Raw genomic sequence first — 27,719 nt, forward strand, 5'->3', positions numbered from 1 at the left:
CTAGCACACAAACAAATAAAATCCTTCTGTAAATGCCACAACAAGTATTTGAGCACACGCTATTAAAAAAACCAAACCCAAACAAGCCCATCCGCACACCTCCTTGCAAACAAGGCAAGAGAGGCTTTAAGTCTATGTTCTTACCCACGAAGTCTGTCCAATAAAGCCATCAACTTGTTGAAATCTCAGCCTTCGCTTGCACTTTAACGATGGTCCAAGTGAAGCTGACTAGAGCCAGGCGTGTTTTCCTTCAGAAATTGCACACTAAGCACTATAATATTACCACAGCTGTATCAGAGCTTAATGAAAAAGTATTCCTAAGTTACCAGGTCATAACTGCAAGCACTTCATCATGCATCTGGAAGACACGTTACTTATGTATAGAGCCAGCTCTAGGCACTGCCCCTCTCCTTCCTCATCCAACTGGAATTTATCTTAAATTCCCTCATTCAGGAAGGACTACTGGTTTCTCCATCAGAGCTGCTTACTCACACCATAGAAGCGCACCCTGTTAGACAGCGTTACAGTACGTTACAGCACTGCTGACTGTGAACAGAGAAAGGGCCTAAAGTTTGGGGGGGGGGGGAGGGAGGTTTTTTACTCAATGCTAAAGTTTGGGGGGGGGGGGAAGGCAGTTTTTATGTTCATTTGGAAGGGGTTACATTAGGGTTTTTTGGTAGTCATATTCAATCTATATAATTTGCTGAAGTTTTCTGCTTTCATTAACTGCCTTACCTCAGCTACCAGTTCCTGGGTGCATCAGTCCTAGTGTCAGAAATAACACCCCAACTGAAGAATTGTCACAGGGGAAGCACTTCTGGGCACCCGACACCATCTGCAGATCACGTTCCAGGACCAGACAGACTAACTAGACTGGATGCTGCCTTTAGCAAGATCCATAGTTATTTCTAGCTAGCCCAACTGAGCTTAGAGTTTATAAAAAGCAACCGAGAATGGCACTGGCTGGAGACAGGGAGAGATGTTCTTGCTTCCTTATTAGCCTTCAGGGCAGCCTTCAGCAGTGCCCTGGGCCATACTCCCATCATGTTTTGCTAGTAGAAAAACCAAGTCACCAAGTAACCAAGCCTCCAATTACCTTCACTTCTGACATACCTTAGGGAAAAGCACACCTCAGTAATCCAGCCTATCACCTTTCCAGTGCAGTAGCATCGCAGCTACCTCTCGCCACAAGGACATGGGAATATTATCTGTAGTCCAGCACTCACTGCAGTTAAACTACTTTGCTACTAACATTGAAACTGAGCCAATTAAGCAGTTTTAAAACCCATCACAGCTTTAATTTGCAAGACAGAAAGGAATGAGAGTGCAGCTCTCTCACCGCAGCAGGGACTTCCAGTCCTGTAGTCCTCACAGCAAAACACCTGGTGAAGCTGAGGGCTTGTACCTCCCTCAGCACCTCTGCTCTTGCCCTGCCACCTCCTCACCACCGCTGAAATTTGCTTGGGGCAAAAGCCTCTCGCTTTGGTCTCTCCCCATTCATGCTCATGCCAACAGGAGAGTATTATTTTTGTATTTAGTCAATTTACATGGACTTTTAAAGCGTCACTGTACAGAGGCTGCTCTGTTTTCTAATGAAGTCTTTAAATTATATTTTTAATAAAGTGTTTTTAAACCTGTCTGGGAATTTCTCCTCTAAAACTATTGCCTAGCCTAACACACAAGCAGTTGTTTGAGAGGACTTTCACGCAGGTGTTTCCAGCAGTAACAGTTGTTCACTCTGGAGACTCAATACGCCGCTGGAGAAACTGAAGAACCGTGCAGAAGACTGCATATGCCACTTCTCTCTCACAGCTTGGCTTTGGTGCTTCCCTGTAGCCCTTCCAGAGGTTGGACAGTTGCCAAAAGAAAATTGTGGTAATGTTAGACTGAAGAACAGGGGAAAGAGATGAACCCCCTCAGTTCATAATCTGAATCGCCTTTTAACAGGAGAGCTCCTTTTCAAAGCAGCCGGAATCGGTCCCGGCAACACGTCCTCCAGCTCTCCATACCCTGCACTGTGCCCGGCAGCTGACACAGAGACGTTCCCTCTCCACGAAGAGGCGGAAAGGGGAGGTGGCTGCATTCGAAAAGGTGGGACACGAGCAGGAAGAAGTCTTTTCTTGTAGCTGAAACATTCAGACAAGCTGAATGGCCTGCAGCGTACCATCGGGAGGTTTTCCAGTATGAACCATTGATGGACGCTTGCCTATTGATACGCAGACAGCCTCGATGCAGTGTCGGTAGTGGAATGTGGTATCCAAGCAGGTGGCAGAAGCGCATGGCCTATGTACAGACACGTCCAAATGAGATGCAGATAATTACAGCATGCAGAAGTATCCATAGTTGCTTTTTTAAAAAATGTAAGATGTAAGTGCAAACCTTAGCCCAGTTTAGTTTTTACAAATCAGTCCTCTGTGGTGATACTGCTGAAACAAACAAACAAACAAATCCATTTCTGCAGAGAATCAAGAATTCAAGTGCATTTATAAGAATAGTTTTCAACCAAAGTGTTTTTAGCCATGGCAAAATCTGAGCTTTCCATAAGGGAATTTTTGTAACATAGATTGTAAATAATAGGGGAGTTTTCTGACTAGCTAGAAGAAATTCAGGAGCATAAGAAAGACTGCTGTACCAGGAACTGTTAGAAGCAGCCCAGCAGCAGTTACTCAAACTTGTTTCAGAAAGCATGTTTGTCCAACAGTCATTTCCCAGAAAACAGTTACCTTCCAGTTTTTTTACCACAGTCTTGTTCTGTTTCAGTTCTGACTAACTATAGTGACTGTAAGGTTTCACTAACGTCACTTTGGCTGTGCAATAATTTTATTTCGCAGATCACACTTGGCCAAGAAAGAGCTCAGCCAGTCCTAAGTCCAAAGGGCCAGGTATTTCCAACAAACAGCAGCTGATGCTGTTCCACGCACATACACGTACCAAAGCTTCCTAAAATGACCTGCAAACTGGATTTAAACAGCAGCCTGCCACTGAGTGGCATCTACTGTGGAATTACAAGAAGTAGAAAAGTCAAAAGTCTCAGTTCAGCAATAAAAGGATATAGGTTAAGCCCCAAACCAATGTCATTCTTAAAGGAACACAACGATCCTAGGTTAGTTACAATCACTGCCTTAACTGCACCTAACACACCATCATCAGTAACAGCTCAGGAAAAAGGGGCACGGAGCACAGATCACATCCCAGGCAACTTTTGGTAAAAGCCGCTCATTTAGTGGAAGTGATATAAGCAATTATATATGTCAAAGTCATGAGACTCTGATTTAAGCATGATCTAGCTATCACTTTATTCCTTGAAACTAGACTCTCCTCAGTTCCAGAAATTACTGAGAAAGAGAGGGTGCCTGATGCCTAAAATTTCAGCCTTTCATTTTCTCTTCAATGCACTCTGTATTTTAAGGTTCTTACAAACTGAGAGGAAGTTTCAACAAGCCAAATAGATGCATTCAGTTACTGTTACTTGTGTTTCAAGGATTTCATAAACATCCCTAGAGCTTGACAACATTTTGGAACGTTTGGTTTTGATCTTAGGCTAAGTTTATCTGATGTGATTCATTAGTCTATGCTGTAAGGTGAACACCAAAACCCCCTCATGCATAGGTACAGACACTCTTAGCTGTTCCATATGAGATATTAATTTCTGAGAGGTCATTAATTGTCTGATTAATGGTAACTTACCTTCAAACTGCTGCGGCATGCCCTTTTTTAGAGGTTTCATTTCCTCAGACTCTAGTATTTCTACTGCAGTATGATGTGGTAAAAAGCAAATTGGAGAAAAACAAGCTCTGTTTGGATATTTAACTTTCTGCTTTCATGCAAACTCTCACCACCCCTTTTCGCAGTAGCAACTGTGCAGGCCAAGAAAAATGTGTGACTCCATATTTATTTATTTTAGTTGTGCTCAGAGTTTTACAGGTAGCATCTTCCCTTTAGACCTTCTCAACAGAAATATAAAAAAGTTTGAAGCCATTTCCCCATTTACCCACTCATCTCCAATAATCAACTGAGGTGAAAAGCAGAAACATCTTTTGTTAAAAGAAAGAGTGGTGCGTTTGTGAAGGCTTATCCCAGTCTAGAGCTGGGCTTCCCGCTATGGCACAGATCTGTTAGTTTGTAACTTGGAAAACCCAGTCCCCAGAGTCCTGTAACTCCCATCTACTCAAGAGGAAACAAATCTCTTCTCTAGCAGTGACAGGGACATTCCCAGTAGCTGACGCTGTGCAGGGGAAACACTTCCTGCAGCTTGAGTGAGCTGGACCTTCTTCAGAAACTCTGGGTACCCAGTCTGTCTTCACGGGATGGAGAGGAGGCATGGAACAAACTCTTCAAGGCAGAACAGACTCTTCAAGTAAGTACTGCATGTCCTAGTAGACATGCCTGTCTTAGCAGACTGCTGTGGCATGAGGCACTTCGGTCATGGCTGTAGAGAACTGTCCCAGCTCTGTCAATAGAACCACAGGTAAATTTGTTCTCCTTCCTGTGAGAAGTCCCTGAGTTGCAGACCTAAAGGATCTTCCCCCCAAACACACCTCAGTGTCACTAGACCACTGAAAAAAGGAGCCGAGTCATGTCAGTAGCCTGCAGGGAAGCCACCTTTCCGGGAATCGGAGGCTGCAGCCCATCCTTCAGCTGTTCTGAGAATGGCCTGCACAACCGCACCACCGCTCACCCGCGTGGTATTGTGTTTCCTCTTCTTTAGTTGTTCTTCTATGCCCTGGAATGCAGAAGTGAATGAAGACGAGAACAACAGGAGAGAGAAACTGCACACACGTCATAGTCTGTGACCTGCATTCTCCACAACTACCCAGGCGTTCATTGCCTGTATTAGGTAGGTGTAAAACTACAAGCTGTTCCTCCTCTTCCCTTTGCTGTCTGGGATGCCCTGCTTTTGAAGAGGTGGAATTGAGAAGATGAGGCATTTGTGGTGCTCAGAGTGGGCAACCAATACTATTCCCAGTCACAGAGTATTCTGCCTCAGATATTCCTATACCAACAGCCAAAACTGATGGATCCTGTTTGGGAATGGGGGAAAACGCAGGACTTGTAGAGAGCAGGGCATCCTCCCCAGTGCAGGCAGATATCTCAGCTGTTACCTTAGTAAGAAGCTTATTAAAGTAGGATCTTCTGCATAGTTTGATGACGAAAACTGTTTTCCCTAATATAAAGACACAGGATGAGATACGTACAAGGACTGCATCTGTCTCAGGCTTCTGGGACATGTAATTCCTCAGGGTGAATGAAGCTGCCAGCTCAGGTGAGTAGTATGCAGAGCGAGGCAGATCTTGCCATCAGCTCTCAGATCGACAGTCCCGCACAGAGACCTTTACTGTGAAAATATTTTCAAGTTTGTTCTTGGGTCCCTCTGTGCACCGTCCCTCACCAGCTCTGTGCCAGTGTTTCAGGAGTCATCACGAGGTTGCACAACAGTACAAGAGTTTCCTGAGGGTTACTGGATTTAGACTGCTGAATGGTTCAGGCCCTGATGTAGTTTGCTATTTTGCAAGTCCTTTGAGCCAAACATCATTGCAAGAAGATACCTACCCTCAGTTTTCGACGTAGGTCACGCTTGAATGCATTAGGCTTCAAACCCACGTGACTGAGACTAAAGGTACACTTTGACCAGTTTACTGTGACCTAGTACTTGACCTGTGCCAGCTGTAATACTGCTCACCTAAGAACATTTGGCAAAGCTTCATGATTTTCCACAATTGCTTGCCTTCGCAACACTAGGAACCCAGCCTATACAAGAAGTTTATGCACACCCCAGACTCTGGTTAGACAGACCTCCTCTATTTGCTGCTCAAGCTCGGTGAGATTGGGAAACAGCTGATCGTGAATTCTGGGCTCTTCCACTGCTTTCTTCACATCATAACCAAACCAGATAGAATTGATGATCGTCTATGAGAAGCAAAAAGCCTTAACGTTAGTCACTTGTCTTCAGAGAGGCCTGACCCTTGTAGCAACATAGGCAGAGATGCCTGAAGGATGTTCACCAGGGCACATAAAAGGTATAGTTTCTGGTTCCTTCTGCTTTCAGCAGTTCCTCTCTTGGCTACACAAAATAGGTACATCTCAGCAAGTCAGCTTGTACGTGCTTAGGAGGATTCTCACACAAAGAGACCATGAGTTACTAAAATTAACATAGTAAAGGATCCGGTCCTCAAGCTATTGTAGCTGGATTTATGCTGCTATGATTAAGCTAGTGCCAGCTTAGACACACAGCATTCACCGGAGCAGACATCCAGCTACCGCTTCCTGCTACTGTGCAACCAGTCTCCTTAAACCTGGCTCATCTTTAAGTGCTTAAATTGCAGGTTGGAGCTGCTGGCAAGTGAAAATAGCCCCAGGATCAAGGACTTAGAAAGCGGCTTGCAGCGGTTTTTATGGACACTTCACCTCTACTTCAGCCAGAAAGCAAGATCCAGCCTGGTACTCTGAACTGTTGTGTGTGCTGGCATGGGAGACAGCTTTCTCCTGCAATGACTTTTGGGCTAGCTGGGCATTTGAGTGGCCGCCATGGTGGCTCACAGAGAGCCTGCCTGTCAGATGGCCTGACAGCACGCCTGGCCTAGTTCTTACTTGACTTTTCTGTGTGACTTTCATCCAAAGTTTAGGATGTTGGATAGGAATGGCTCTAAACTAGATAAAGAGAGGAGTTCACAGAGATCCAGAGAACAGACATCAAAGCTAAACTGAAGTCACAAATCTTCTGCAAGTGGCAAGAACAACTTGCCAAAGGAAAAGACCTGGAGTCACTGAAGGAAGTGATTTAATAGCAGACCCTTTGTAGCTCCGGCAGGAGTTGGTGCTGGAGGCCTGGCCCTCAGAAGGCCAGGCAGGAACCTCCCCTTTCAGGCCCCGGCCCACAGCAGGGAGCCACAGCCATGGTCATGTCACAGGTGGAGACTTGAGCCCCTTACCCCAAATGCTGCCTCTCCTCCACCTTGTTTTGCCTCAGCCTTGTCCCCAGTTTGCCCATATCATCACATACCAGTGCTGTTGCTGTAGTTATTTTTGTTCCTCCAGAAGCACCAACGACCATCCTGACCTTTTTTGTTTTATCCACCAAGATGGACGGGCACATAGAGGACATCGGCTGTTTACCTGTTGGGGACACAAATGCAACAGAGGCTCAGGTTTCCACCTGCAGCTTACAAACTGCCAGCTCCTGCTCCGTGTCTAAACCCAGAACCTCAGTATCCACCTTCCTGACCCAACTCACATGTCTTGTTCAGCCCTTGGGGATCCCACTATCCCCTGTACCCATCTCCTCCTTGTCTCTGCAGTGCAAAGCTTAACCCTGGTCCTTCACACAGAGGCTGAAGGTGCCTTCCTCCACAGTGCTGTCCCAGCTGGGGTTGACTGTGGTGCAGCTGCCTCCAGTACACCATGGGACTGCCCTTCCTGTCCCTTCACTTCCCTGTCCCCCTCCAAAGCATGGGGCACAGGAGGGTAGCGGAATTCCAGCCTGTTTTAGCAGCAATGAGATGGGTGTGCAGGAAACAGCAGTGGAGCAGGCAGGTTGCGTGGGTCTAGGTCTAAGTCTGGGTGGGCTGAGTCTATCCAAAGCTGCCCTACAGCTCGCAAGGCAGCACAGGGAGAAGGGTGGACAGTGCCATCTAACACTTTGCAGTCAGCTCCTGCTGCCGCCTCCCTCTTAAATCAAAGAAATCTTTTGCAGCCCTAAGTAATTTCATTTGACATGTACTGAGCTCCCTGGGAAAGGATTTCTGGTTGTTGGAAGGAGGCACACACAAGAGTTTTTCTTTAGACAGTCTCTCCTCCTTCAGGGTGCACCAGGGGTGGCTGGTTGCGTGCTTTCGGCAGGGGTGCCAGATGACTTGCTTTCATCCCTGTCCTCTGCAGAAAGCCCCAGATCTGTGTCTGATCGCAGACGTGCTGCAGCCTACCTTGCAGACACCACAGCGTTAGTAGGGGTGCTGGTTTTGGCTGGGATAAAGTTAATTTTCTTCACAGTAGCTTGCATGGGGCTATGTTTTGGATTTGTGCTGAAAACAGTGTTGATAACGCAGGAATGTTTTAGTTATTGCTGAGCAAGGCTTACACAGAGTCAAGGCCTCTTCTGCCTGTCACCACACCCCACCAGCAAGTAGGTGCACAAGGAGTTGGGAGGGGACACAGCTGGGACAGCTGACCCCAACTGACCAAAGCGCTATTCCATACCATATGACATCATGCTCAGCAATCAAAGCTGGAGGAAGAAGAAGGAAGGGTTGGGGGCGGACATTCAGAGTAATGGCATTTGTTTTCCCAAGGAACCGTCAGGCATGATGGAGCCCTGCTTTCCTGGAGACGGCTGAACACCTGCCTGCCCATGGGAAGTGGGGAATGAATTCCTTGTTTCGCTTTGCTTGCATGTGCGGCTTTTGCTTTACCTATTAAACTGTCTTTGTCTCAACTCACGGGTTTTTTCACTTTTACTCTTCTGATTCTCTCCCCCATCCCACCAGGGGGGAGTGGGCGAGTGGCTGTGTGGGGCTTAGTTGCCAGCTGGGGTTAAACCACGACAGTATGCAAGATACAGCCAAAAGACCAAGTCAGGAAGGTAGTTTACATCTACCTGGTGCTATGAAATTTGCTGGAGAAGGAGGGATTCCAAATCCATTGATTATGTAAGGTGAGCTGAAGTCATCCATCTCATCATTAAATATGATTCCACTCACGTTGGATCGTACATCAGAGCCAAAGCTAGAGAAAACAAGTTGGTGCGGATATGTCAAAACCAGAGCAAATCCAGAAGGAGCTTCAGGTGAATTACTGCAATGTGACACCTGGGATTTGACTGGAGTAACTCTCTACTCCCTCCTGTTGTAAAGGACATTCTGTAACCCCTTGGGGGAAGGAAGCACTTTATACCGTGAGCACACAGCCACACAAAGAGGAAAGGCAGCCCCCAGCCCTGCTGTATAGCTCCCCTGCAAGGACCCCAAGGGGGAAACCAGCACGGCAGCTACGTACAACTAATGACCCTTCAGCCGGGCAGTACTGCGCTCCACTCAGAGGCAGCGTAGCTCAAAGGCTGGCACATTTGGGAATAACTGGGGTTTTGCTTAGATGTATTAAGCTGCAGACATTTTCTATGGACAAAAAGAACCTTCACCCCCCAGCTTCAGGCCATACACGTGGAACACAGCTCCTCCCGACAGCACTTGAAGCCAAACACTGCACTTCCAGGCCAGCTGTATTATCTCAAATTCCTTCCAGAAGCCTGGGAAATCAGAGCCAGCAGCAATACCACTGCTTATGAGAAGATCCAGATGCAGTGAATGTTTTCTTGGTGGGTGAACTCAACATGAGAGGACACATCTTGTCCTCCAACCCAACCACGCAGGCCTCAGTGTTAAGAACTGACCTGCAAGTTCAGCAGAAGTGCCCATCAACAGTGCTACTCATCACTATCCCACCAGAGAGATGACAGCTCAGTGATGTTTTATACCAACCACAGAACCACCACTAGGAAGATGGCAAAGGCCTACATGGAAGTAATGTCTGAGCTCATACTATTGGTTGATGGTGCTGGTGGCGGACACAGCACTGCCATCATCAGCCACAACGGAGAGGTGGGATGTACCGGCATTATCTCCAGTGTAATATACTGGCTCATAGTAGTCAACAGGATGAGAGGTGTTGTCTGTGATTTTCCTCCGGAGACTATCCGCAAAGAACTCGGACGTCATGTTTCTGATTGCCTGTCAGAGAAATCCAATGCAGTTACTCAGCAGATTAAGTTTAAGAGACATGTAGTTATGAAGCTGATATCTTCAGACCACAGAAGAGTGGCAAATCCCATCAGTGAGGCTATAGTTTTCCAGCAGGGGCTTTCCTCCTTCTTGAAAGATGGACATTGCACCAAAGAGCATTTTAAGCAGTCACAGAAGCAGCGGTTACAACGCACCCCTTTGTGTAGGAAGTTAATCAGCATCCATTATTGTAGATCTATGGAAAGCTGTCCTCAACACTGCTGTAAGGTGTAGGCAAGCAGTGTTACACTTGCTTCAGAGATGGGAGGAAAGGGATCGGGTTGAGAGGACCAGACCAAGGCAAGCTCTGATCATTGCTCTGTAAGTTGCAAATTTGTGTCCATCAGGCTGGGCTGGGCTCAGATCCTGCTGCTTTTGCAGTCACAGAAGTAAAACCACAAAGGGTGAAGCTGGGAAAAGCAGGGTTCCTGCCTCACCCCTTCCCATCCGTTGGTCCACTTACTATAGGCAGGACTGTGGTTTGACAGCCACAAGGATGCTGGGAATGTCATCTAGTGAATAAGGCTTCAAACACTATGAAAACAGGGAGGATTAGCCCTAACTATACTCAAACACTCCTGGTGAATTGAGGATTTGGCTTTTCCTTAGGGCAGGAAGGTTTCCTCCATTTATATCCCTCACAGTTCAGCCGTGACTTCATAGGACTTCACACTTTGATTCAGAGATGTTTCAGTGCCTGTCAATAGCAGGTGGCACAGATCACCCCTGACAAAGTTTAGTCATGCAAAAACTTTAAGCCACGTTCCAGTCAACCTTGGTGCTGCAGAGAGAAAAGGCTTTTGCCAGGTACCTCTGTAATGTTGACAAATTTTGGATCTCCCAGTAAAGTCCTCTTGGCGTAGGCAAAGCGAAAAGCCTCCACAATGCGGTGGTAAGTCAGACCTTTCTCCTCCACGGTTTTGATGCTGTCAGCAGAAAAATTATATCCTGGCAACAGAAGACAAACGATTGTGAACACAAAGAAAAGTACACAGTCAATGGACTGCTAATAAACCTGTGTCAAATGGTATAATCTTGAAGCCCAGTCCCTACAGAGATGCAGTCACTGGACTGTCCCTAATCTCCTCATGGAGAACACAGGAGCTCTGGTAGTTTTGAGCAGTGTGGGAGTCACCAGCAGGACTTGTCCTTGCAGAGACGTTTTCCAGAGAAGCCTCAAGTACAAGTTAGTTTCCACCCATGCAGGTATCAGGGGAGTGCCCCAGCTGGGAGCATATTTTTCCTCTTGCACCTGTATTTCAAGTTGGAAGGCAACATCCCTGAGTTTACAGCAGAAGAGGAATGTTTCTGCATCTCTGATCCCTCCTGGGGTCTCAGAATTCTCACCTGCTGGAGGGCTATCAAGGGAGGCCCAGCTCCCAAACCAAAAAAAGGCGTTGTCTTTGGAGCTGTCCTCGCTCCTGCTGCCTGTAAGGCACTGCTCAGTGGCACTCTCACCTTTCAGTATGTTGAAAATGAGGGCTAGCACTGGGCCGCTTAGGGGGGCACTAGGTGTGTAGAGGGTAAACTCCCCAAGTGTGATCTGTATGGGGTCTTCGATCACTGTTGCATTGTAGTCCTGCAGGTCATCCAATGTGACAATGCCCCCTAGAAAAGAGAAGGAAACTATAGATGTGGGTTTATGTGATCTCTGATGGGAAGAGAAGGTAATACTCCATCACCCTGCACCACAGCAAAGACAGGAAGGAACACAGACAAATCCAAAAAGTTGCAAGGCAAAGAAAGCAAAGATGGGTGCACAAGAGATTAACTGACCCCTTGATAGATCCAGCTGAGGCTTAGATAGCCTAAGCCTGAAGTTGCACCGATTTATGGCAGCCAAAAATCTGGTGATCCATCTTTTTTTACAAAGGACACCAGCAATTTCAGGTAACAAAACGTTCATAAAAGTCCTGTTTACAGGAGGAGGATGCAGCTTTTGGGTGCAGATGCTTTGTGCTACCCTCCAAGCAGAATAATTCGTAAGTTCCATTGGCTTTCTTATCAGAAGGGGGAAGACACTAATTAGCCAGCACAAATAAAGCCAATAACGACTTACTGATACCCGAGGTTCACTGAAGGCAGCCGATGCCGGCTGGTAAGGACAGGACACTCCCACCATCTAGTGGCATCGAGAGATTAAACAAGCTAAGAGTTTACAGGACCATGTGTGGAATGTTTTAGATAGAAACTTCTTGGATTCAGGCTCTGTAAACAGCATGTATCTACTAAGCTATATCCAGAAATGCATAGGCTTGCTAGACTATATGGTACAGAAATGCACAGTATATACCATCCATTTCTGACTGAGTTTCAAACGCATCCATTAAAGCGCTAATGGCTTCTCTCGGGTGTCCTGTTGCCATAGATCTCAGAGGCAGCATTTCAGGCAGCAGGCTTGACCCGCTTCCAAGGCTTCTGCGGGTCACCAGCTCCTCCCTGGATGCTGAGCCGCAGCAGTCAGGTCACTCATGCTGTTTGGGACAGATGTCCTGTTTCTCACCTACACTGCGGATGTCATCGATGATCTGTTTTGCCAGGCTTCCTGTGTAAAAGGCATCTGCTCCTTCACTGGCTATAGTCTCGTATGTGTTGGCTAGTTTAGGCATCTTGATGATATCGCCCTCATGGAGAATTTTGCCTCCTCTGCAGAACACTTTGCTAACAGAGAAAGGAGATTGAGAAGATCAGATCTAAGAGACAAGTTCAAAACTTCGTGTACCTGTACCAGCTGACACACTGTGTGAGTGTTCATGCTAGAGGCTTCTTGAAGAGAAGAGAAACTGCCTGAACCATGCCCCAGAGGTCCTGATATCTTGCACTGGGACATATAAGTGAACAGTATTTTCTGACCTGGGATTCCACATTGCTCAGAATTTGCTCAGTGAAGCCTGCAGGAGGGAGTGTCGATCTTTGTCACCAAGGCAGGCCACTCTCCCTACCTGCTCAAGGGGCCAACAACTGCCTCAAGATTCCCAGGAGGGGCCATAGTCCTTGAACTCAAGTAACTGAGTTCAGAGCAGAGACTGTGAAGCTATGAGGCTCAAAGCTTCCAGTGAGTCCAGGAGAATGTGTTTTGATCCCTGTTTGTCAGAGCACTTTGAGGTAGTTTCCTCTTTAGCTCCCTCACCATGGATCATGACTGTGCTGCTGTGGACCTGTCAGATGGAAGCACAGGAGATAGACCCAGGATGTACATCCCAATCCGATTGGAAACCAACCTGCAGCTGGCAGAGATTTTAAGGAAAAGAGAGGATTAAGCATGATCTCCAGTAGGGCTGGACATAGACACTAAGGGTTGGACTGTAAGAAGAAGTGGAGGAGCATTTAAAACCCTTCATCTTCATAGTAATTGCCAGAAGTGGATGGTCAGAAATATTGCTTGAGGAAGGGTGACTGCAGAGTAAGAGATGACCCAAATTCCCACTGCCTGATAGTAGATGAGGTGTTCAAGGAGACTCTGCAGCTGCCCCAAATGCAGGTAAGATTAGCTTGGTGCACTTACAGCATGAGGAAAAGCTGGGGATCCAGAAAATACATTGCCTTCTGACAGATTTATCCCAGCATGTACCCTAATTCCACCTTTGCTCAGACAAATGGACTTTAAAAGCAGAATTTATCTCCCTTTAAAGGTCAGGACTGAACATTCCTGAAATTGGCCACATGATTTAGAACCTTCAGGTAGCTGGAGTAACATTAGCAGGTACAGTGAGTACAGTCACTGGAGGGGAGGCATACTCCTCAGAGACGCTACGTTACACAAAGACAGAGACTTTTCAGCTAGGATGCAGTTACCTCAGATTTCTCTGCACAGAACAGCAACTGCTCTACCTACCACAGTGAGGGATTGCTTTCAATTGACTCCTGTCTTGATTTGATGGCTGCTGCAAGGCCTTTCCCAATAGGGAATCCTTCTCTTGCCAACTTGATGCTGGGCAGAAACAGGTCTTTCCATGCCAGTTTGCCATGACGTTTGTGAGCCAGTTCATACCCACGGATTTCTCCTGGAACCGCAATGGATAGTCCTCCTGGAGCACATAAGGAATGTGTTAGTCCTCCATAATATGAAAAGAAAGCAATCAATGGAGTAGGAGGTAGAGCGGGCTTCTCTATCAGCCCTGGTTTTAGGCAAGGATTATGTATACTACGACCAGCTCAGCTTACGCATATGATGTTAACAGAATTATTCTGTCTGACATTGATGCCTACAAAATCTGGCCTGTTGAAACACCTCTGTCCTCTTGCTGGTAACTCAAGTTTTTGGGTCATTTCCCCTCAGTAGGCTCTGTACCAGAGAAAAGCTGCTCAGAACACAGAAGCCATCATAACTGCCTAGTTTCCAATCCTTCAGAGGAAAACACACTGCAGTAAGAGGACACAGACTGTGTACATACTTAAGCCAAAAACTTTGTTGCGGCATTGTAACTACAACTGCAATAGATCTATTACTACATTGCACAGTGATGTAGCAGTGTGCTTCAATCCTGTTTTTATTGGCATCTCTCAGCAATTCAAGATACTTCTCAAGCTCCCTCCAAGGTGCTGTTCCTCCTTGATTACAGGAGTGACCATGAAGAGAACTAGTTAGTATTTCTTTCTATTTTTGATTAGAAAATACTTCCCTGAAAGGAAACTAGTACTTCTTCTCTGGACCCTCTGAACCATTAGTTGAAGCCACCACAGAAGGTATATATGGAGGACACTTGAACTGACAAGAACTAAGTTGATCCACAAAGATTTATGCAAAGAGGTGGAAAGGAAAGATGGCAGATATGGAACAGGTCATACTCAGTGCTTTCGATTCACCTGCATTTTCAAGAAGAAAAGCAGAAAGTGCTGAGGTGACTGACTCATTTGAAGGACATGATTTCTAGCTTCCTTGTCAGGATGGAGTTTGCAAATTGTGTAAAGTAGGGGACATTTCTAGGTGAGAAACCCTGTAGATATGCAAGAACCTAACCATAAGAAATGTTCTTAATTTAGACATGTCAGTAGCAGCTAATGTTGGAGCTATGTGGTCCCCCCAAAGCAGTGAAACAGCCTTTGCCATACCTTTCAGAGATAGCTGTGTGTTGTTCCCAAACATGTCCTCCGATGCTCTTTTTGGAGCCACCTCTCTTGCATTAATGATTTCCACTTTTCCTTTAATGACAGAGCAAGGAAGATGATGTTTAGCTCTGGACTTGGCACACAGGCATGGTCTCTGGTGAAGAAGTCTGATCAATGTGAGCCAGTTTCTTGGCAATTATTCTGAGGACAGCATGTTCCTCCAGAAGCTGTGAGAGTCAGTCTTTTACCTTCAGTCAGGTAGGATAAATCACCTGCTTTAGATAAACAGTTCTCAAACTGTTCCAGATGTGTACGGCCTTGTCCCTTACCTGTGCTGCTGTAGATGGTAAAGAAGAGGCCCCCTCCAATGCCCATGCTGTGAGCATTCATGAGTCCTACACAAAGCAGAGCTGCAATTGCAGCATCCACGGCTGATCCACCTTGCTGAAGGATGTCCCTGTGCAGCAGAAGAGAAGGCATCGTATGATGACATGTTACAGTGTCTCAGCTACCTGTGAGCAGTGGATTCATCTCGTCAGAGCAGCTATGATGGATTCGCTAATGCACATTTGTCCAGATAGGAACATATAGGTTCCTCAGGAATAGGAAGTTTTGAGCTTCTGATACCTTAGAGAACAGATCCTAATGGTCTAGGTGCAGACCAGATCAGCCCTCATTAGAGACACATCCAAACTAGCTTGAAAACAGCAAGATGTGTCAAAGTACATGTGGGGACAGGCATCCCAGACACATTCATTACACATGAGAAATGACAACTCTCTCAGGAGCCTGAAATCTGCAGCACTTGCATCTAGAACCGGAGGACAGCTTGATAAATGGTTTTTAAAAGGAGCTTGAAAAGCATCTCTTGCTCCCATTGTTCATGCGTCTAGGGAATATTTGCATGCTATGTTGTCTTTGAGCAACTGCAGTAACATTGTTCAGGCATGATAAAAGCCCAGGTTTTATTATGGCCTCCTCTTTCTACAGGCAGATTAGAGATTATCTGTGCTGGGCAACTGCCAGGCTTGCACCTGGACATCGGGGAAACAACAGTTTCATCTTGCGCAAGAGTTGTCAAAGCTAACGAAAGTCACAGCACAATTAGCAGGTACCTTCCAATTATTGAGCACTGCCCCGCGTCTGTAGCCACAGCTGCCCTCTTGTAAGTGTGTCTGTCCCCTGAGTCAGGGCGCAGCCCGAAGAAGAGTCCCAGGAACAAGATAAGCCCCAGCAGGGTTACAGTCAGGACTCCAACCACCACATAGCACTTCTTCATCTTCCTGTGGGAAGAGACAGGATCGTCAACCTTGCTGCTTCTGGGGCACACGGGAACTAGGGAGCAGGTGATCACACACAAGAGCAGTCTTTTCATCTACCTTCTTTCATATCCACCGTTTCCCCCTCTACCCCCCAGCAGCTGACAGCTCTGCACACAGAAGGGCGGTTTGGGAAGGTGTGGCCAGGGGAGGTGTGAGCCCAATTCTGGCTGCCACATCAGGGTGATGTCCTGCTTTGAAGTGAAGTAGAATGTCAAGATGGGAGGGGATGTTCAAAATGTCCTGCTACTGTTGCCTTTCAGTGGTGACAGGACAACCAATTGCTCTTTGTGACTTTACGCTCGGAGGATTTTACATGCTCAGTAAGCATTTAAGTTACTGCTCTGCTTGGGAGGACAGGGGCCTGGAGTCAGATTGGAATTCATCTAGTTCCCAAATCAAGTCAGCAATATCAGCCAGAGACTTTTTAGCAGGTTGCCCCCTCCAACACAGGCTGGCAGGCCCTTTGCAATGTAATGGAGCCAAGGACTGCATCCCACCCACGCCCTGGATGCAGGCTGGCTTTGCCAGGTCAGCAGCCATCTGTGTTGACCTCTTCTTCCCCACTCCATAGCCACACAGTGAGGCTGTACATGTGACTTCTTCCCATCTTTCCAGCCCTTGCTTTTTAGCAGGTTTCCATGAGTTCTGAGCTTTGGGCAGTGAACAGCTTCCTCCTCCCCTGAACCCCTCACAGAGAGGGTCTCCCAGACATTTCCTTACTCAGATTCATATCAAGACCTTTTCTATGGGCGTTGGTGGTACCATTTCTCTATGCCCCTGCCACCTCTGTGCAGAACAATCGTTCTAACAACTCCTAAGCTTCTACCAGCTTCCCCTTTACCCATTATTGCCATCCTATTTGCAGAGTGATCTGCTTCAGTGAGCACTCCAAGGACTCCTGGAAGCCCTTTGGTAACAGCTCTGAAGCGTTGCAGTACCAGCAATGAAAAGGCCCCAAACCAGCAACTATCGCTTGGCTAAGAATCTGTCTTATAGCAGGTAGGTAACATCACACACCAAACAAGCAGCAGATTCATAGGTGAGAAGGGAAATCCAAGGAGCAGAACATAATTGGTGTTAGTCATGACTCACATCATCTTCAGAAATGAACCTCATATAATCTGCTTTTAAATACCATGTCTGTGAAGGGGTCTCTGTCCAGAAGGTTGTCAATGATCAGTGCAAAACACATCTTAGTCATCAGCAAACAACCTTGGCCAAAGCTATTTGGCACAGCCCAGTGTGAGCACAGCACCTCCTCCTGTTCCGGGCCCTTGGCCAGAGCACCTTTCCAATGAGCCTGCCACTTCTAGAGGGCAATGGCCAGTGCTCGTGTCTCCATGTTTCCCAGTCCTGCACATGGCTCCTCCTGGGGTGCAGAGTGTTACAGTTCATCTGTGAGCAAGCATAGGACACCAAGGAGTTCTCCAGCAAGCATATTCCAGATACACACCAGGATGAGTTGACAGCTATTGAGGGGATGGAGAATCACTGCCACCCTGTTGGGACTGACAGTTCACAAAATGCAGCTTGAACGGCTACTCTTTGACCCATTTCCTTTCCCATTACAGCATTGTTCCAGCACAAAAGACCTGAATTCATCATATTGCCTTCAGGGACCAACTTCCTCCTGTGTAGTGCAGCTTTGGGTTTTCACCCTGACTACTGTACTTGCTCAGTGGCCAAGATGCCCTTTACTTTATCGAAGCATCTGCCATCCTCAGAGACAAGCCAATCCATGTAATTGTGGGTGAAGAGCGCATCCACCAACGCCACTCTCTGTGGCCGTTCAACAGCCCACAGTAGAGCAAACTCCAGCAGCCAGGGCAGCGCGGGGTGCCTTGCGGCAGCAGCACACGCAGGATTAGGGAGCGGTGAGTGTGCCAGCACTGAGTTAGAGGAAACAGGCCAGGCCAGCCAAATCCAAACTTTTCTCAGAGGGAGGAGATCAGCAAGTACTGCACCCTCAGCCTCCCCCCCCCTCCCGCCCCCGACTCCTGTTATTTAAATTAGGAGATATACATTTGCTATCCAAGCCCTGTATCTGTGAGTCTCAGTCTGAGCACTAAAGATGTCTATTTCCAAGTAAAGCAGCTCAACCCAGGGTGTAAATCTACTGTATGTGCTGTTCTGTAAACAAATGTCAACTGAGGGCAGTAAAAGGTAAATGGATGAAACCTCTTTCCAGGTTCTAGAACTTGATTTACACTCAACTACTTTTAAAAGAGACCAGTGGCGTGTTTGCAGAGCTATGACTATGCAGGGAAACAGAGAAGCCATTATGTCCTCAACAATAGCTCACACACAGCCTCAGAGTTTAAAGACAGTTTTGTTTGTTGGCAGAGAGAGTTCAGCTTCAGCACTGGCAGTCTCCTCCAGGCTTCACAAGAAATGCCATGGGATCTTTTATCTGTGCCCCAGCTAGGCAGAAGGTACTTTGTTTCATCTGAAGGCTGCTCTATGCTGGGCTGTCCTGCAAGCCTGGGGTGACTCAAGCCCCGTAGCGGGTGTGTTAACCCATGGGCTCCTGGCTGGGGCCGCACAGTTCTCCTCCACAACTGCCGGGCTCCTGTAAAGATTTATTGCCTTGTCAGGTAAATTATTCTGAGAAGAAGAGAAGGGGAAACCTCAGATGGTGTCTCTGCTCTCATCGTTCACCTCTTCTCTGTATGCGGATGACACTCGTGAGCATCTCCTAGACCTGTAGGAGCTTCACGCTGAGTGCCCAGTTGCTTGGTGAGTGCACAGACCTTGAAAAGGGCCCTCCATCCCACCTCATATGCTTCAGGTGCAGCTCCCAGCCCGCTGCCAGCCCCCGGGGCAAGGATGAGACACGCACCTCTGGGGCAGGAACACGCAAATAGGCTGCCCTGAAGAAAAGAAACCGATTGCTAGGCACTGCTTCTGCACTGCGTTCTGGTATCATGGTGTTGCTCTCTGGGCTGGGCCTCTGGGACCCAGGTGGGGCCAGAAAAAGTGAATGGATTTAATAAAAGTGCATATGTGCAATCTGCCAGATTGATCCTGCTAAGGAAGAAGCAGATGTGCAAGCTAAAGATCTGCAGCTTTCTCTTCTTAAACAGTACAGAGAGCAAACTCAGCTGAGGATAACCCTCTCCACCTTAACTGCCAGCTCAACTCCTATAAGCTCCTTAACGTATTTCAAGCCTGACCCTAGAGGGAAGCATCCCTCGCACAGTCCTTACTGCCTTCCTAACTGCAGCACAGCAGAGAGCCGAAGCGGCATTTTGTTTGCCATACAGAATCAGGAGATGGATCAAGAGCCTGCAGATACCCACTCTCTAACCCACCTCTCCGTAGTTGCCCTGCGCTCCAGGTAGGTGCATTGCAGGAACAGCTGGGTTTTTGCACCGATGGTCTTTTTTGAGCCTCGGCTCTGAAGTCGAGTCCCCGCTATGATTTATTGTTGGGAGTGGAGCAGCAGCTGCGGGCCACCACCTGAGCTGGTTCCCCAGCTATTGTCTGCGGAGGCTGGCTTTAACCTCCAGATCTCTGCCAAATCCAGCTTTTTGGAAGTTTGGCTATCACTTCAGTCACAAGTGCTGTTTGGCAGGAACAACAGGTTTCCAGGAGAGAGGGGTTATAAAACCATTAAAAGCAATACGATTATTTCTCACCATTATAAAGGTCCAACAGCAAGTCCTAGCCATGGAATTTAAAATGTAGCCTGATAGTCTGTCTTAACTTATATTAGGAGTGGAAGAGGACCAGCAAGTAGGAGAGTTATGCTTACATGAGCAGCCCCATTGAGCTGTGTTCAGATGTGCCACGACATTCACAGCCTTATTTAAACATGACACTGGTTTTGAGCTAAAAGAACCCCAGGGCAACAGGCCAGCTAGTGTCAGGCAGGGGATACAGGATCTGACATCTCTGCCAAGAGGGCTGAGTCACACTGTAGAGATGAGGAACCTGCCATGGTCAGGAAAGCACCAGGAGAACTGAAAGAGGAGAAAGAGGAGCTGTCCCTGCCAGAAAGCAGGGGAGCGAGAACAGTGGGATACCAGAGGATGACAAAGGAGTACAGGTATGGCCAGGCACTGCCTTGTTCTTGAATGAAGTAGTGAAGGAAGCATCCACTGACAACGCCTAAAACTTTAACCACAAGGTCTAATCCAACAGGCTTCTGCTTCAAACCCATCTTGCAACAGCTGCATACCTCAGCACCTGGTCCTAAGAGGTCCTTGTACTCCCACCTCCAGCCCAATAGCCAATACTTGGCCATTAGCTTTGAGACATCCATCCTTATTTTCTACCCACTAACAAGTTTGTGTTAGCCCAAATGGCAGAAAACTTTGTAACTGTTAGTGATGCATTCACCCCTGCTCTTCTATGGCTTTGTTAGGACAGACATAAACCTCCTGAGAACTCTCCTTCTGAGAACAGTCACAACAGAGTTTGTTTCCCTGCACCTTCTGTCCTGTACTCACACACAAATGTCTGGTCCCATATAAGCCTCCCCACACAGCCTTGTCCTGCAGTTATTGCAATAAGACATGAACTTAAGCCATTTGAGATTCTGATCTATGGGTTTATGTGCTAAATAATTTCCCCCCTCAGGCCTTTTACTATGACTTACAGTAGCAGTCACCAAGTTGCCTCTGATCAAGACTCTGGTTCTGCTATCAACCATGCAGGCAGATGGAATCTCCTATCAGGTACTGATCTTCATGGTGACTAGCAGGTATTTTTTCCCTATTTCTACCTTGTCCACACGATGCCTTCTAGGGACTTTAAACAAGTTATTAACCACCTCTTGTATCTAAGGAAATCATTCCCAATTCAAGTCTTACACAGATTTCTGCAGAAAACTGTATCTGAAATATTGAAGTATTGGGAATTCAAAATGAGCAGATATTTTAAGTCTAGTCAATTCTAGGCTACACAGTGAGGCAGGAGATATGTTCTGATACTAAGCTGGAACTTAAAACTATGAAGTTCTTGTACTTACCCATCACAAGATACTTAAGTTGAAGTCTTATGCAGTCTCCATCTCCACCAGTGATAACGGAGCTAAAGCAGAGTTCAGCCAAGCCGTGAAGAAGCCCAAATAGGCTTCCAAATTCAGATCTAGGCACTGGTCCTGCCTGGAGCTGGGGGACAGAGCAGTCCCTGGAGACACACACTAACGCCATTCAACTCAGTTAAAAGCCTCCCTCATAGCTAGTGCCTCCACGTCGGTTCCTGTCCAGCTGGCCTGCGCCCTGTGTGACTTGGTGCCTCCCTCCCCTCAGATGCAGGTGAAAAGCCTTGAGCACCCTCTTTGTTAAGCCTGGCATTAAGGGCTCATGTGCATCCAGAGCAAGGCCTCAGCACGGATCAGTGGTCCCTACTTATTGCTGTGATGTCAAGCCAGAGATAATCGACACGGAAGAGAACTGAATAAAGTCCTTGAATAAAGCGGGCTGTTCCAGCTGGCTTTCAGGTATGCTGTTCACAAAGACAGCTACTGTAATCAAGATTTGCAACTCTCCACAGGCATTAAGTTTTCTGACGCCTAATGGCATGTAGCATTCTGTCCAATGTAGAGTAAACTCCGAGTTCACTGAGAAAAAGACAATAATTTCCTCCTGAAGCAGCTTTTTTCCTAAAAAACTTTCAAGTTTTCCTGAAGAAATTTTAGCGTCAAATCCAACATTTTTTATTTTAGGACACTTCAGCATAAACTATGAAGTGAAAAAAGGCAGAAAGGTAGAATATATGCAGAATATCCCATTTCACATGGTTTTCACAGTGTTTTCTAGTTGGGGACCTCCCAGAACTACAGACCTGGCAAACTCAAACCTCAAAAAGTTATTAAAATAAAGTTTTATAAACTCATTCAGAACAGTACTGTTACATTCACTCCCAATCTAAAATCAAAATGCTTCATTAAAACAGTTCTATTTTCCCAACTGTTGCAAAAGATGTTTTCAGATGTTCTTCAGCCATTAAACTAGAAGTTGTTTATTAGACCTGAACTTATTCAGACTGGTTAGTCAGGTCCTATCATTCTCTTTTGGCAAGCTTTCATATGATATATTTTTAAAAGTCACATTGTCCCATATTCTATTCAATAAGAAATCCCACACAACACTTCCAGGCTGAGGAGGACGGCTTAATGAAGGTAATTTCTAATTCCCTCTTACCTCTCCAGAGTATTTGCAAGTCCATCCTGTCCTTTTGCACAAATCTTTATGTGCTAATATCCTTTAAATATCCTTCCTCAAGCAGTGAACTCCTTTCTAGGGACAACACATCCTTGTAGCAGTAACCACTTACCTTCCCTTAAAAGCTCTCCAAAGTGTACCGTACTATTTGATATCTGTACTGCTCTTCTCATGGAGATTAATCCATTGAAACTCATTATGTTTGAATTCACAGTACCACAGGAATGCATAGTAATCATTGACTAGGTGAAGAGTCAAGAACCTCCACCTTTTAAAATGCATATTTTAGCATCCACAAAGGTTGTATATCACCAGCGCAATCATTCTGTGTTCTTGGATTTGCTTACTAAGTGGTACAAATGTGAGTTTTCCCATTGCTAGCTCTTAAGTTCTGATTTAACAACTGAGCAAACAGGCGGTCATCTTAAGTGCTCCCATCTCCACGCGGTCATGTACCCTCACACCCCTCTTGCCTAACCAATTGGAAACCTTGTGGTCCAAAAAGAGGTTGGATTTTAAGTATGTCTGTACCTTGCAGCTTAAACCCAGACACTCTGACAGATTCAGCTGTGATTACGTTTGGTAAGAATAACCTCCCTGCCAAGCGTGAGCGACTGCCCGTAATGCAAGGGCACCTGATCAGCTCACCTACCTGTTCCTCAGCAATCACAGGTACACACTACCTTAAATTGGCATTGGGTTTAGTTCAGATTAATACTCCAGCTGCAATGAGAAGATGCAATGCCTGTTCTGTCACCCCTGCTCCCATAACAGGACCCTCTGGCAGGTAGGATGGCAGAGCACGAAGGCAGGGATGAAGAAACATGTCCTCCATCGCTAAACCTCACTGAGGCTTTTAAGCGACAATCCTACATGTCTGCTTGTGCCAAGTCTAGAAGCACAGTTACAGCTCAAAAGTTGCAGCTCACCTCTGTTGAACAGCGTAGCATAAACCTCAGTAACAAACCAGACTCAAGATAATGAGATGCACAAAACCTCTTTGGACTCTAAGGACTCAGTTACTAAAGTTTATGCCACTGCTGCCGTCCATGTCTTGCTAGAAACCTCCAACCCACCTTCAAACACAAGAGATGAATGCCCATCCAGAATGCAGCACAGACAGGTTGCCTGAAACTTGGGCACAGCAAGGATTCGAGCCCACATGTCCTAAGCCTGATTTTTAGCCAGAAGGCTGTCCTGCAAACGCAGGATGAAGCAAAGTCTGCCCAGATGCCAATCAGCACTGCTAGATGCTATCTTTTGACCTACCAGGATCAGCCAAGTGGTTAATGTCTCAATTCCAAACCTGTCCAGTCCTTCTGCTCCACTCCAACCTTTGATACACTGGATCTTTACTTACTTCAGAAGGATGGTAGCTATACTATGACTCATTAACAAAGCCTGGCCTAGCTCCAAGAGTAAAAATTTTTGACAACATGAGCCATATTTCCTCTGCTTAAAAATACATCCTCTTTTCTGTAAGAGCAGCAAAATGGAGTTGTGTTTAACATTTACATTTGGTAAAATCAGTCTTATAAAACATGAGCATTCCAGCCTTGAGATATTTGGAAGGGATTTAGCACATTTTTCAAAGAGGACTTTCAAATACCCCTTTCAAGACATTGCATCAAGAGGGCAGGCCCCTTCAGTTATATTGCTATTGTCCAAGAGATCTTGAGCAAAAATGGAAGCTTTCTGGATAGTAGATACCGGCACAAAAAATATTCTGCAAGCTCAGCAGGATTTGATGTATTTGCTGCTTCTGCTGGCCAGTCTGAAGTACACATCCAGAGTCCGGGCCATATTCAGTTAATAACACATACCACTCTCACTGTGTCTCATTTATTGATGTCAGACCTGTGATGCTCCACAGAAAAGATTGTGACAGAAGCTGTTCCAAAACAACTATCCTCTGAAAAAGCAGACAGTGTGGAAAGGTATCTGCTCTCTGTCCCAAACAAACTGAGATGCACTTTTAGTCTATCATGCTTCTAATCCCCAATGATGAATATTTTATAGAGGAATTTAAGATGCGGTCTACTGAACTGAACCCTTTTCTTAATTTACTAACCCCACAGGTGTGATGGTACCTTTAGAACTACACAACTATGTCCCTGAAGTAGGTCTAGGTCAGGAGAGTGTCCCTGTGTCACCACATTTGTCTCAGAGGGTGCAAGGTGACCAGGAAAGGCTGCTAGCTGTAAGAAATCCCTGTTCCGAGTCATAATTATCCAAACGTTACTCTTCGCCCCCAGTGCTGAAAGGCAAGTTTTATAACAGTGAGCCAGCAAAATCAAGCAAATTCTTATGTCCTTCTTCAAGGGCAATGCAGTCTTATCTGTGGCACGTTCTTTTACCAGCACAGAGCTGGAATGAGTTGGATGCTCCTCAGCAAGTTACTCTTTCACTTACGCACAAGTAGAGTTGACGAGAGGGTCAGAGAAAGTTATGAAACCTGAAGTTAGTGTTTCTGGTTCTGATAGGCGAATAGCTTGCTATTACAGGTTGCACTATGCACAACTACTTCATTTCAGTTGTACATTATCTTTGGGAACTGCCAAGTATCTCTGTCTAGGCATTAATATAATAGATAGTCCTGTTGTAACTCAGTCTTGCATGTTTCAAGCAGCAAAGCCACACCTCAAACAGTAACACCGTGTTTAATGCAGGTGCATTGCTGCCTTGCTAGTCTCAACATCTCAACCCGTTACAAAAAAAGGAAGTACCACCTCCTGCAGGGCTTGCCACCTCTTTCTGTTTGTGATGTTCATGGCATAGTCATCTTTAACATTCTCCAAAAATTAGCACGCACTATTACATTGAAACATGATCAGCAGGATGAAAGCTCCACTTATTCCTCCTTCTAAAGGAGTCCATCCATCAGCATGTGAAGCAATGCATTCACAGCTCTTTTAATTGAACTTGCAGATACCGAAAAGCATCAGGCAACCTGAAGGCACTTCTGGGTACTTTGTCTTTTTGCTTCTTTCCCCACCCCCTAGTGATTTTTTGCACAGGAATTTCATGAAGCAACACCAGCAACAACTCACACAACACAGATCATGCAATCACATCTACTGTTCAGACTCCTCCTTTTTACGGTAGAACATGCAATCCAAGGTCTCCATTTCCTGATGTTTTAACTAATGCGGTTTTGGAATAGAAGCTGTTACAAGATGTCCTCATTTTGCAGGTTAGCCGTTCTTTCTATGAGAAAATCTTTCCCCTCTAACAGAGCAATGTGTTGCTATCCAATACTACCTGAACGTAAGCATCAAATACTATCTTGAGTGCCCAGTAACACAGAGATGTTAATAAGAACGTGAGGCTTCTTCTCACTAAATAACAGTTTCCTTTCAGACCTCTTGCTCCACTCTTCCACGTTTAGGGTAACCAGTGGAAGTTAAGTACCAGCTGCATGGCCAGCAGGCAGTCCTAATTTAAGCTAAACACCATGTAAGCAACACTGATGCAAAAGATGGATCACTGCTGAAAAAGTCCTGGAAAACAAGTCACTAGGGGAAACTCCAAAGAGAAAAAGTACTTTAGGAACTGGAAAGGTTGCCCAGCATGCAATAGGTCAAATTGACCAAGAGCAGGGACACAACAGTTGACTTTCAGAGCTGAAACTAAATAAGCAGATGTTTGTCCACAGCCAAAGCACCTCCTTCCCCTCCAGTGAGAGTTGCTTCCACTGTAACGCACCTGCCTAAAGAGGAGGAACCTACTAAATCCACATGCTCTCATTTTATGAAGTCTGATTTCCCATAATCATCCATAGGTGTATACTCCTCCCCGGGGCAAAGGTAAGCAAAATGAAAGATAACTGGTAAATGGGGAGGTTTATTAACCCTTTCTTGCCAGCCACATGGCCCAGTTCTGGTATGTTCTTCTACCCACACAGGTAGCTGAAGTAGTGTTACTGGGACAGTGTTGCGGTATGACAGCTGACAAGGCTCCTTGGTGGTCAGAGGCGTTGATTGCTGTGCAGAAGGAACAGTGATTTAGCTTTGACAAAGGCCACTGGCATGTGTTTAGATGGGGGAAGTTCTGATAAAGCCTTTTGAGGTTGTACTTTTCTGACATCAAGAATTCATGCCACTGGCATATTAATAAAATTGTTATGATACTAATGGATTCTGATTCTTGTAAAGTGATTATAAACCTAATGATATTCTATATATAGAAGAGAGATAAATCTAAAGGAGATGATGATTAGACAGTGGCATAAGATACTCAAATGGATTATGACAGGTATACTGATAGGTAGATTATATAGCTTAGGTTATAAGAAGGGTCAGTGCAAGAAGATATTTCCTGAGCTTTCCTTGAAAGGATATTTCTACATCATGTGTCAACTTGTTCTGGCAGATAAAGAGGATGTATGCATGAAAGAAGTAACAGCTTACTAGTGGTATTCTGTTTTGTACGAGCACTTTCTTGACTGTGATAATGAGGGATGTTAATCCTTATTTCCTATTTTCTGTTCAAATTACTTTCTGTAATAACTCAGTATGCCAAAGTGAGCATAATAACAGTAACAAGGACCAATTCATTAGGCCTCATCTCATTTCAAGACCTGACAACAAATGCAAACCTTCCGCTCCTCCCTTCCAGAAAAGGGTGACTGTCCTCTGTTCAAGGTCTGTCTTTGTTTATAACTTTTCCTCAATTTATTATCTTTCTGCTACCTAGACTCGGTCTTAACTCATAAATTTTATGTCAAGCTCCACAGTTTCCAAAACCTACACCAATCTGTACCATTTATTTATCAGCTTTACGAAGTCCTTTCATCTTTGCAAAGCCTTTCTGCCAGGCCACCAAAGGGACTGTGTTCTTGCAGCTAACAGACCTGCCTTTCCCCGCAGCAGCCAGCAATCAGCTCAGCAACACAGTCCCACACGGCTTCCCCTCAGCCTCAGCCTCCTGGAATACAACTGGGGAGAGGGCTTCTGAAGGAAAAGAGGGGGAAAGAACAGGGAATAACATGGGGGAAAGAAGAAAACCTAAATGGATGGAAGGGAAAAACAGAGGAAGAGGGAATGAAGGAGGCAGATAGGAGGACAAAAAAGACTAAACAGTAGGAAAAGGGGAAACTAAAGGGGAAGAAACCACTTTCGAGGGCAGAGGCTTTCTTCAGCTTAGCCTGACTGCTGCAGTTGGACCTATCCTTCACGTGAACATCGAAGCTCTCAGATCACAGATGAAGTCTGGACTTTCTTGGTGCTCTGCAGAAGGGTTTACTTAATGTTATCACCATAGCAGGTAACTATTTATTTTATAGATTGTAGAGCATCTGGATGGGGTGGGGAGAGAACAAAAAAACCCTAGATTCCAAAATAATAAATGAACTTGAGACTGCATTCACTGAAGAGGTTTCCACAGACTTCAGCAGAACTTGGAAAAGA

The 27,719-nt window shown here is 45.9% G+C and overlaps 1 protein-coding gene across 1 annotated transcript; it reads right to left on the bottom strand.

Moving 5' to 3' along the window:
- Positions 1-4,333: 4,333 nt before the first annotated feature.
- On the bottom strand, positions 4,334-16,098 carry GGT1 (gamma-glutamyltransferase 1). Its single transcript, XM_009699511.1, has 13 exons — positions 15,935-16,098; positions 15,149-15,276; positions 14,823-14,912; positions 13,606-13,798; positions 12,274-12,431; positions 11,229-11,378; positions 10,582-10,718; positions 9,532-9,719; positions 8,591-8,718; positions 7,001-7,113; positions 5,794-5,907; positions 4,539-4,723; positions 4,334-4,450 (listed from the first exon to the last, which is right to left on the bottom strand). Exons 1-12 carry the CDS (start codon positions 16,096-16,098, stop codon positions 4,580-4,582), a joined length of 1,707 nt encoding a protein of 568 aa, XP_009697813.1. The 3' UTR covers positions 4,334-4,450; positions 4,539-4,579.
- Positions 16,099-27,719: the final 11,621 nt, after the last annotated feature.

The sequence above is a fragment of the Cariama cristata genome, unplaced genomic scaffold (assembly GCF_000690535.1).
Source record: "Cariama cristata isolate BGI_N322 unplaced genomic scaffold, ASM69053v1 scaffold10444, whole genome shotgun sequence".
Taxonomy (NCBI): domain Eukaryota; kingdom Metazoa; phylum Chordata; class Aves; order Cariamiformes; family Cariamidae; genus Cariama; species Cariama cristata.

Excerpts from the sequence above, each read along its gene's own strand:
- GGT1 (XM_009699511.1), bottom strand. The coding sequence starts at position 16,098 with ATGAAGAAGTGCTATGTGGTGGTTGGAGTCCTGACTGTAACCCTGCTG. Across the intron at positions 10,719-11,228 it reads CATTTTCAACATACTGAAAG|GATATAATTTTTCTGCTGAC; the intron begins GTGAGAGTGCCA and ends TTCTGTTGCCAG. Across the intron at positions 9,720-10,581 it reads AATTTGTCAACATTACAGAG|GCAATCAGAAACATGACGTC; the intron begins GTACCTGGCAAA and ends TTTCTCTGACAG.